Raw genomic sequence first — 11,875 nt, 5'->3', positions numbered from 1 at the left:
TTTAGGCAGCTTGGTGCTTTGGCATAATGTCTGGGCTGCTTTGTTACCTAGTAGTATGCCTCAGCCTTTACCACCCTTGCTGCTTTGGGGAGAATGAATATAGATCAAAATCACTTTTGGCAGCTGTAATGATTTTGAAGTGATCATCGCCAGATTATCTGTTTTTTGAATGGTTTGAGGAGAAGATAAGGATAATAATACTGAGCCTTTAGTTCCCTTGTTTTATTTATTTAATATCAGTCAATGCGGCCATTGAAAAGCTGATGCAGGTTGATAATATGGCATATATAGAATTCATACCATGTTTTAAACTATGATTACGTGGGTTGGCAGGTAGGCAATATTCTGTTTCATTACATTATTATCCTGGATATTTCCATAAATAGTTACTCATTGGGCTGTGTTATGTTCTGATTTTGCTTAAAATTTATGTTTCTCGGACCCCCAAATAACTTCCTTTGCCTTTTATCTTTCTCATATTAGAACTTTTTTTTTTTTTCCTTTTACTCTTCATTTGGCTATTGTGGGAATGGTAGAAATCAACATGAAGGAATTGGAGGCCAGTGAGAAAGTGAATGCAATGAGTTTTAGTAAAACAAAACATAAGGCAGTATATCATAGTGTTGCCTAAATTATTTGCATTTTCTAATGAGCCATCTTGGTAACCTCTGCTTTATGAATTGCATTGAAGTTCTCTTCTTAGATAGTTGGCTCATTATTCTCGAATTCTTGATGGAACCTAGTTTTATGCAATATAAACAGTATTTTCCCCGGATGGGTTGTTCACTTCCCAATGAAGTTAAATCATCAAAAAGCTAGACAAGAGTACTAGAGTGTTACAAGACAAGAGCTATGTTGCTCTTCTATAAAGTTTTTGTTTTCTTAACATCCCGGATATACTATTGTCTCTCCTACCGATCTTCCTTGCCTATTTTTGAATTGGGAGGGGGGGGGGGGGGGGGGGGGGATGGGATGCGGACCACAAAATTTTTCTTCATCCTAGGAAGATTTAATTTCTCACTTAATGTATCTATGTAATTACTTGTGATACGATGGAAACTTCTATGATGCGTGTGTCATACTATAGATCTTGACACTGTGGTTGGGTGTATGAATGAACATAATAAGGTTCCATCCTGATTGTATTATGAAATTTAATTGATGGTTGATTTGAACTCTATATTAGGTGAACTACTGACAACTAAAGAAGCAAAGAGACGGCAACAAGTGTATGACGAACTAGCAAAAGGTGGCCGTTTTTCATCTGCTCTTTTGGTGGTGCGGGAGTTTCTTCCATCAAGAAAAGCATGTTTCAGGATCAATATTGACGCCACAAGAATTGGTAATGTTGCACGGTTTATAAATCATTCTTGTGATGGCGGCAATCTGTCTACAATATTGATTAGAAGTTCAGGAGCTCTATTGCCCCGGGTTTGCTTTTTTGCTTCCAGAGATATACAGGCAGGGGAAGAACTTAGCTTTAGCTATGGAGATGTTAGGCTTAGACCGGAAGGGTTGCATTGTTTTTGTGGTAGCTCTTGCTGTTTCGGCATCTTGCCCTCCGAAGACACATGACAGACAATTGCTACCGTTCTGAATATTCATGCTTTCCACTTTCCAGAAAGGCAATAAAATTGGTAAACATATTACTTCTTGTATCTGCATTCTACCATAAATTCTGTTATATAAATATTGTTTCCATGAAAACATGTAGGTGTTTTCAAAGTTACCCTTAACACTATATTGTTACAAATTACTGAAACTGTCCAGAGTTTTGAAATTTATGCAATGACAATTGACAATAGTTGTTTTATTAATCCGATTGAAAATAACCGGTTACTTTTGACCTTCGATTGGTCTAATCCAAAATCTCTTAAAAGTCAAGCTACATAAGTTGTTAATAGGGATGCCAATTTTAAATGGATGTTTATTCATATGCTAACATGGTAATAGGGTGACTCTTTTATCAACCTAGACTCGATCCATTAATTTTGTTCCTGAATATCACTTCCCAATAGGGCTGTGCATAACTACTCGAAAAATCGATCCGTAACCATTCCGAAAATTAGGGTACCCGATCCAATAACCATAACGGTTCGGGTACTTGTTGCGATAATTTGTTATTGAGTATGGTACCTGTACCCGTTAGTACTGTATTCTACTTCTACTTAGTACTTACCCCCACATTATTTATACGTTTATTTTGTGCTTTATTCATGTTTTTATTACATCAACTCTCTTTTTTTCCTCCTTTATGTTTCAGTCTACTCACTTTTTTAAAAAATTTCCAAGAATTAAGAGTCTACAATAAATTAGTTATACTTTTAGAAACAGAGGGAATATATCATGAAGATAATTATATTATAAGCTATTATTTATACAAGTATTAAGCTAGCTATTAAAGTAGGAATGTACATGCAAAACATGTTTATAATTTCACATTGTTATTTTAAAAAATTAAAATGTGTTTTTGTAAAAAAAAATTATAAAAAAAAGTTTTAAACCAGTCCCATTTGAATTTTAGACTTTTTTTTTTTTAATCGTATTGATTCCTGTACTAGTATAACCGGTATGGTAATCGGTCTTAAATTTTTAATTTTCCTACATTCGGAGTTCGATTTTTGACACATGAATCACCCTATTAACATCATATAAATGACAACAATATTTTGCAATTTGTTACATTTACTTTTTAGGATTAGTATGATATTCCTAACTCCTAAGTTGTTATCTTAGTTAACAAATACAAATTAACAAATACATTTAATATTAATTATTGATGCATATAAACCTACTTGCCGTAGAGGGTTGTGACAAAACCATATATTATATAAATATACACATGAAAAAACATTATACATTACTTAATATATTATAGTTTCTATAAGACTATAACCCTCATCAGTTACCAGTCTTGCCACCATCTTCCACACGCTACGGGCAGCACAAATCTTGTGTCTCCTTTAACAGGACAGATTAGCTCATTTAATCACTTTACCAACTCTAATTAATTCATTATTTAATTATTTTTTAGAACAAACTCTAATTAATTAGCATTAATGCCCACCAAAACTAACTTTTGAAAAACAAGAAAAACCCCACTCTTTTCACACAAAAAAATCACTGCTGCTAACACTCTTTTCAATCCCCTTAAAATTTACCAACCATTTTTAATAATAACGTTTTGTTTCCTTAATTACAACTTTTAATTAATTAGTATCTCATAATAATCATATTAACCTCGCCAAACCCATTCATGAAACAAACGTGGACCTCTCTTTCCATCCCCCTTATAACCAAATTCATCCCCTGCCATTCTACTCACACCGCTCTTTTCATTCTTTCTTCGCTATGCCAGACCACCATGATGGGCGTCGCAAGCTCGGGAAGCGAGCCTCTGCCGCTGCCTCGAGTGATCAAGAGGGTCCACTAGCTCCATGTGGTGCTTGTAAGTTCCTAAGGAGGAAGTGTACTAATGGGTGTATTTTTGCACCTCATTTCGGGTCTGATCAAGGTGCAGCGCGTTTTGCTGCTGTTCATAAGGTGTTTGGTGCTAGTAATGTGTCTAAGTTGTTGCTTCATATTCCTATGAATCGGAGGCAGGATGCTGTTGTTACTATATCGTATGAGGCTCAAGCTCGGCTTTCTGACCCGGTTTATGGTTGCGTCTCTACTATCCTTGCCTTGCAGCAACAGGTGAAACTCTACTCCTTTATGCTTAATATCTTAGCATATATTCGATGTTGCATACAATTAATGACTTATAGACTCGAGTCAGTTGGGAGATAGCTTTCTTTTTTCCCCTTTGTCAAAAAAATAATAAAATCGATGTTGCATAATGTCTTACATATGTGTGTCTACACACCATTTCAACTCATTTCAGCACTTGTTGTTACGAGAGGCATTCATGAATAAGAAGGTTATAAATAAAATTTGTGCATAATAGACATGTTCAATGTTCATATTCGAGTCCGGAAGAGAGTAATTAATGTGAAAATGATTATTATCATACATGAAAAGAGTTGCATTTTCTTCCTCGTATATTTTGTGACGCATAATACATGCAAGCAACCCAAGGTTACATAACGTAAGAATGTACCATTTAATGCATTTCTGTTTCAAAAGTAGATGTCTTCTATCAATAATTTGTAAGTAATTAATTTATATATAACTGATCAAGCACAAGAATAAAGAGTTTGTTTACTAATTGGATTGGTCCAATAATTGAACATGTTTTCCTCTATATTAATTTATTGAATAAGTTACGGGGTCTTAGGAAAAAAGCGTGAACCATTAAGAACGAGTATAGATTATTGAGCATGAAAAGTAGGAAGTAGCATTTGGATTCGATGTTAAAATGATATATATTTATGTAAGGAAAATTCCCTGTTTCTCATGATGAGAAACGAAATTTGTTTCTCATGGGGGCATTTTCGTGAATAAATCAACAACTTTTTCAATATTATGGGCTCCACAGTTGAATAAAGTTGAAAAAGTTGTTGATTTATTCACAAAAATGCCACCATGAGAAACGAATTCGTTTCTCACCGTGAGAAATTGGGGCATCCTCTTTATGTAACACGACTTTCATTTCATATATTGCTAAAAATTTCAGGTAGCAACCTTACAAGCAGAGTTAGCAATGGTACAGAGCCAAGTAATCAACAGCCGATTGGCGATGGCAAACGCTCTTCAAACCTCGCAACAACAACTAGGCAATGGATACGAAGTAATGCATCTTCCTCTTAACCACCATGTCCATCATCAGCCTGCCTACTCAAACAATTCGTCTGCTTCAAACAACCTTCTTAACATGAATACTAGTGCAACTACAACTGGCTATGTTTCTTCTACTTATAATAATGACTTTTCTGCTGTTGCGGATGCTTCTACTGCTCCGTCTCCCCATAGTCTTGACCTTCTACGACTGTCTAGGCCGTCGCAGGATGATGATGAGGACGACGAACAGATCAGCCGCAACCATATTGCCTTCGCCAACCACCTCATCCATTGATTCAACATCATCTGATTGGGAGTATTAGCTGACATTTTATGTCCCATCTTTGATCATTGAACATTTTATTTCTGTTTTATTTTGGTTTTATGTTTTAGTTCTCTTTACTTAATTAAGTTTTATTTCAAGGGATGATATAATGAGCAAACAGGAGATTTGAATTAACAAAGTCATGCTTTCAACGTTTGTTCTTTAGCTTGCACAATTTATTTATTAAAAAACGATTTTTAGCTAAATATATGTTTAAAAATAATGTCTGAAAAATATTGTAGACATTATTGTAGTTTTTTTTTCTCTCTCTCTCTCTTTTTTTTTTTTTTAATTTTTTTTTACAATGAGAACTTCATTAATAAAGGGCAAATTACATTATTATTTTTCTTAGGTAGACATTATTGTTAAATATTCATTTGGTTGACAATAACAATTTTGCACAATACATTCACATATTATAATCATGACCACCGGTTAGTATAAACTAAATTAGGTCTTGTGTCATGTACGGTAATTTCATGACACTTAGGGCTTATTCTGATTTATTGAGTTGAACTCAATTGAACGGAGATGTATTGAATTGTTTATGAGAGAGAGAAATTAATAGTTGAACTCAACCCAAATTGAGCTAAAGAGAGGATATTATATTTATTCAATTAGTTTTGCAAAAGATAGTGAGATAACACACATAATATTATGTAAGAGTCAGTAGACAAATGAGTATATTATTACGACGTCTTAGGGTGCGTTCAATTCACCTGATTTTCACTTATCTGAATTTATCTAATCTTATCTGAACTTATATGATCTTATCTGAACTAGTCTGAACTTATCTAAACTTATTAGCCCATATTAGAACTTATTTTAGTTAGAAATTAAACTTGGGTAGCCCTGATTAACCCTTATCACAATTTATCTTAACTTATTTTCCTTGAACTTATCTTATCTGAACTTATTAACCCTTATCTGAAGTTATTAACCTTAAAATGAGTGGAAATATGGTGAACAAAACAGGGCCTTAGACCATCTAATTAAGGCCTTGTTTACTTTACCTTATTTTTATTTATTTCAGAAAAAATAAATTCATATAAGATCATATCAGACCAGAATAAAATAAGTTCAGATCAGATCAAAAAAGAAAAAATAAGTTCAGATCAAATCATCATTTTATGTGCAGTTTTTTATCGTTAAATATCTTTAATTTCGACATGAAAAAAATTATGAAAATCACATATTAATAAAATACACATTATTATGAATCTAACAAGACCCCACTCGATATATTTTTTCCGTAAAGATTATCGTATATTTAAGGTAAAAGTTTGGTCAGATCAAATCATATTAAACCAGATCAGATAAATAAGGTGAACCAAACAAACCCTAAGTGTTAAAAAAATTGATGATAAGTTGGTTACATCTAATAGACAAGAGTAACCATGATTTAATGATAATAAGTAATAACCCCATAGTATGAAAATATGAAAACATTATATATATATATATATATATATATACATATACATATATATATATATACATATATATATATATATATATATATATATATATATATATATATATATATATATATATATATATATATATATATATATATATATATATATATATATATATATATATATATATATATATATATATATGTATATATATATATATGTATATGTATATATATATATATATATATATATGTATATATTAAAAAAAAAAAAAAAGGAAGGAAAGGAAGGGGAGGGATAGATGAGGAAGGGAAGAGAGAAGAAAGGGAGAGGGAGGTAATAAGGTAAGCTCCATTTTTCCTTTGAATCCCTACAAATTTGAAGGGATAGATTATGCTTATTAAAGAGAGAGGGAAATTGGATCCTTCCCTATCTTTTCCCTTCCTTCCCCCTAATCCTTTACCCAAAAAAGAGAGTTTGTCCCCTTTCCTTTCTCGACATGTTCTTACATGCATCCTCATGCATGTAAGAATTGCCGCAACACACTGAAACGCAGCCCATCTCAAATCATACAATCCATAATCATCTCAGTCTAACGTTCTTCCTGCTTAAAATTTTGGTTTTCTTTTTCCTAATTCTCTCTCTTCTCTTTTCTTTCTTAATTCTCACCAAACTTATTGATAAAAAAATTCTTTCCAATTTTTCTTCTTTGTTTTTCTTTTCTCCTTCCTTCTTTTATTTCTCTCTCCTCTGTTTTTATATTTTTCTTTTTTTTTTCGATTTTTCGTTTGAAATTGTTCCTTACAGTATGGAAATGGTTGTTCTTCCCAACAAGATTGTTAATGAATGTTAGTGGCTTGTTTTGCGATTTGTAATTAGGTGTTTTTAGGTTAGTTTCAATTGTAATTGTTTTTTGTTTGATTTTTGGTTAGCTTCGATCAATTTTGATTTATTATGTTTCAATTGTAGTTGTTTCGATTTATGTATGAATTTCGGTTTTTTATGTGGTGAATTTGTGCTTAATTTCGATTGATTATGTTATATCTGGTTTTTTGAGTTCATTTGAATTGAATTTTGTTAGATTCGATCAATTTCATCTGATTTTCTGCATTTTTTTTTTTTATCAATGAACATAATCATGCAAATATGAACATATGCATAGGTTCTCTTAAGTGTGAACATTAGCTTTTCAGAAAGTGACACATAAGCATAAAAAATATGAACAAATGCATTTTAGAAAGTGAACATAACAATTCAATATATGAACGTAACCATTGGTCTCCTTAAAGTGAATATAAGCATTTAAAAGGTGAACATATGTGTAAAAATATGAATATATGCAGTTAAGAAAGAGAACATATGCATAAACATACTTAATGAGAATATTTCATGAACAACACATATCATGAATACTTGAAATTATCTATGAACCTATAAAATGTTATTATGAATATAAGGCATTTAATTATGAACATATAAATTGAAGAAATAAAAAATAATATGATTATGAAACATATGCATTATAAGTATTAAAAATGTATACATATTAAAATAAAATTTGAATATTTAAATTCCAGAAAAAGAACATAATCATGCAAAATATGAACATATTCATAGGTTCCCTTAAATGTGAACATTATTAGCTTTTCATAGAGTAAAAATAGGCATAAAAAAATATGAACATATGCAGTTTAGAAAGTGAATATAATCATTCAAAATATGAACATAAGCATTGGTTTCCCAATATGATTATGAAAAAAAAAAGTCGACATAGAGTATCAAAAAATTTGGACGAAAATTAACGACAAAAGCAGTGATATTCATAAAAATTTACATAAATTCGGATAAAAACCAGAGAAAATTTACCTTTTTTTAGGACAATACTCTTTTCGTATATCCATTGTTGATTTTTCAGTTTTTAGTGAAATAAAATCATGTAGAGGAGAGAGAATGGAGTTTGGAGAGAGAAAATAAGAGAAATTAATTGCAAAATTTCATTTTTGAAAAATTAATGAGAACTAAAAAGGTTTTTTTTTTTTTTAAAAAAAAAAAACAATAAATTAAAAACCAAAATATGGAGTTGGAGTAGGTCGCATTTGGGAATTGAAGGTTTGGGTTGGGTCGCATTTTCGTTTTGGGGCATTTGGGCGAGTTTAGAAACTGGGATACTTCTTTATTGGGCTGGTGTTGCATATATCCTAGCTGCATAAGGATGCATGTAAGACCAATTGCCCGTTCTATCCAAAAAAGATGTAAATGTTTATAATGTTAATTATGTTGTTACACTCCCTTTGTTTTTATGTTATTCACATTAAGATTGGACAAGAAAGCATTTAAAGAAACAAATTTCTACTTTATAATAAAAAAGATATTCTAATTAAAAAATTGAGAAGCTAAAGATTGCATCAGAAGATAAATTATTGTGCATTTTATATACTTTGTGACAGTGGAAAACATTAAAAAAAAAAAATTGCATCATACTGAAATAGTTGGAAAAAAATAACATAAGAATATTTTTAAATTTCGTAATAGAAAATATTAGAAGAATAAAATAACCAAATGTTATTATGTTTATGTATTACCAATTATAGTACATAGAAGTGAGTTTACAAAATGACTTTTTTTTTTTATTTTATTTTTTTTATAGTAGTTTATGAACTGACTCAAACTAACATGATTTTTTTTTTTAAAAAAACCCGTTTAATGTATTTTATTAATCAATGGACAATTTGTCCATTAGAACATGAAGGGATATAACATCGGGGTAAAAGTTTTCCCAAATCTGTTCAACACCAAACGGGGAACTAGACTAGCAAGGTGATGGGTAACGAAATTCCCATCCCTGCGCACATGTGACCACGAAACAAATTTCAGACTAGAGCTAAGATGAAAGATATCATCAAGAACTGAATTGAGGTCTGTAAAACGAGAAGCCGCTTTTGAAAGACGAGAGATAGTAAGCACAATCTGATTCAAGGATAATAGTCTTCCATCCATAGCGTAGAGCAAGCTTAATACAAAAGTGCACAACCTTGCACTCAGCAACCTCCGCAGGCCAGTAGCAACGTACTTTGCGCACCCCTGCAAACAACACCTCCCCTGCCTCGTTTCTTGCAACAGCACCAAGACCAATCCACCCATCATCTTTAAGGCACGTATCACAGTTTATCTTGACAAAATCAGGTGGAGGGGGCAACCATTTCTTCGGGCTCCTTCACTTCTTACCGCGGACAACACCATATATTTGCTGCGAGTATTTACTATAGTCTTCAATCAGACGCATAACTCTATCCCGAACCACCAGGTTTGACACCCCTTTGTTGTTGAAGACCTTTTGGTTAGACATTTCTTTGTATTAACATTTGCCAGTCTAAAAGGGTGGTCTGAAAGTCTGCATTTTGGCCAATCACTAGCAGCATAGAGAAATCACATTCAATCTAGAGGTCACATATAGCAGGGTAGCTGAAAACAGATGGTGTATTGTCTCAGAAGAATCAGAGCACCACGGGCAAGTGTCTGACTCTCTCATATGTCTACTGTAAAGCAAAGACCCAGTTGGCAGGGAGTTGGTGCACAAACGCCATAGGAAATGCTTGACTTTTGGAATTGTATCAAGGCTCCAAATGAACATCCATGCTTGATGGAACTTATCCAAATCGCAAGTTTTGTCAAGCATATACACTGATTTCACAGAATAAGAACCATCATTAGAGAAGGCCCAAGTTAACATATCATCCGAAGCTCGAGCTGATAGGAATAGACAAAATACACTTGACATCTCTTGCCACAAAATGCGAGGAGATTAGCTCAAAATTCCAGTCACTCGACCTCTCATCAATCAAGTCTTTGACATGTAAGACCATCAATGTGAGGGGACAAAACAAATCGCCCCTTATCGTCTGCTAACCAAGGGTCGTCAAAAATATTAATTTGTGATCCATAACCAATTCTCCAAATTAGGCCCTCCTTAACAAGATATTTCGAACCCCAAATACTTCTCCACGAATAAACCAAGAGAAGAATTCAGTATATCAGAGTTCGGATAGTATTTACCCTTCATAACATGCCCAAACAAAGATTCAGGTTTGGAGATGAGACTCCATGCCTGCTTCCCTAAAAGTGCCTCATCACCCCTAAATCTCGAAAGCCCATCCCACCCAAGCATTTTGGTTTGCACAAAGCATCCCAATTTATCCAATGTACTCTTCTCTTGCTATCTGAGCTACCCCAAAAAAATTTTTCCGTAAGTGATCGAAGCTCATCAATTACTCCATTAGGAAGTTTATAGACTCCCATTAAGTAAGTCAGAATAGCTTGTATAACTGACTTAATTAAAATCTCCTTCCCTGCTCTCGATAAAAGCTTCTCCTTGTAGCCCTGCAATTTCATCCAAATTTTGTCCTTCAAAGTTGCAAACACCATTCTCTTCGACCTACCCATAACAATAGGGATGCCTAAATATTTTTCATGTTTGTTCACAAGCCTCATTTTCAGTAAATCAACCAACTCTTCCTGCTTCGGAATTTCAATGCCTTTGCTAAAAGAGACCTCCGACTTTTCGTAGTTAATTTTCTGCTCGGAAGCTACTTCATAAATGTTGAGTATATCAACTATCTTAGAGCATTCCTCAAGATCTTTTTGTAGTTAAATTTTTTTTCCATTTTCTTAAGATCTTTTCTATTTTAAAAAGAGGAGCATTCGTAAAAAATATCTAAAAATAATTTGATAATGTATCTAGCTAATTTGATCTTTAAAATATTATTGATTCTAAAAATATATTTATAATTTATTTTAATTTGTTTAATTCATTTTAACCTATTTAGGAAATAATTATTAATTCTTATATGTTATTCTCTTACAAACCAAATTTAGTTGACATACTGTTTGCAATTGAGATGCCAAACACGACACGTAATTTTTATATTTGACATATCACTTTCAAATTTAGTTGTTAGTATGTCGCCCTTCTACCTGATGACTACCAAATCTAGTCAATTTTACATATTAAATACGACTAATCTGTTGAGGATAAACAAACCTCTTGCGGAACAATCAATCGACCAAACAAACAAATCACAAGCGTACACAAGCTACTAGTTTGTTCAAAGGTCACACATAACCCAAGCTATATGAAATATTCCAATATCAACAAACCACCAGCAATATCAACACATATAATGCAGCAACTCAAGACAAAGAACGAGCATAAACAACCAAGCAAGAGACACACGATTTTTACGTGGAAAACCTCTTCAATGTGTAGAGTAAAAACCACGGGACTTTAGTAGTCCACCCAAATGGTTCTTATTATGATCAAAGGAATGTTACACAAACACATTTCCAAGTCTAAAATATGGGTACTCAATTTACCCAACAACAACAATCATAAGGACAAAGATACGGAATAAAAATG

General features: G+C 32.6%; 1 protein-coding gene and 1 pseudogene across 1 annotated transcript; both read left to right on the top strand.

The window, feature by feature from the left end:
* The window catches only part of LOC145570539 (histone-lysine N-methyltransferase SUVR3 pseudogene), a 4,449-nt pseudogene extending 2,748 nt beyond the window's left edge, over nucleotides 1-1,701 (top strand).
* Nucleotides 1,702-3,351: 1,650 nt separating this feature from the next.
* LOC145584400 (LOB domain-containing protein 20-like) lies at nucleotides 3,352-5,354 on the top strand. The gene is made up of 2 exons (XM_081641250.1): nucleotides 3,352-3,696; nucleotides 4,616-5,354. The coding sequence occupies exons 1-2, from the start codon at nucleotides 3,352-3,354 to the stop codon at nucleotides 5,012-5,014; spliced, it is 744 nt and encodes a 247-aa protein (XP_081497376.1). The 3' UTR covers nucleotides 5,015-5,354.
* Nucleotides 5,355-11,875: the final 6,521 nt, after the last annotated feature.

Source organism: Chenopodium album, chromosome 2, assembly GCF_948465745.1.
Source record: "Chenopodium album chromosome 2, dcCheAlbu1.1, whole genome shotgun sequence".
Classification (NCBI taxonomy): domain Eukaryota; kingdom Viridiplantae; phylum Streptophyta; class Magnoliopsida; order Caryophyllales; family Amaranthaceae; genus Chenopodium; species Chenopodium album.
This window is presented reverse-complemented; position numbering and strand designations above follow the sequence as displayed.

What these genes read in the sequence shown, in the direction of transcription:
- LOC145584400 (XM_081641250.1), top strand. Translation starts at nt 3,352, where the DNA reads ATGCCAGACCACCATGATGGGCGTCGCAAGCTCGGGAAGCGAGCCTCT. An exon ending in TCCTTGCCTTGCAGCAACAG is followed by an intron (nt 3,697 to 4,615) that starts GTGAAACTCTAC and finishes TAAAAATTTCAG; the next exon opens with GTAGCAACCTTACAAGCAGA.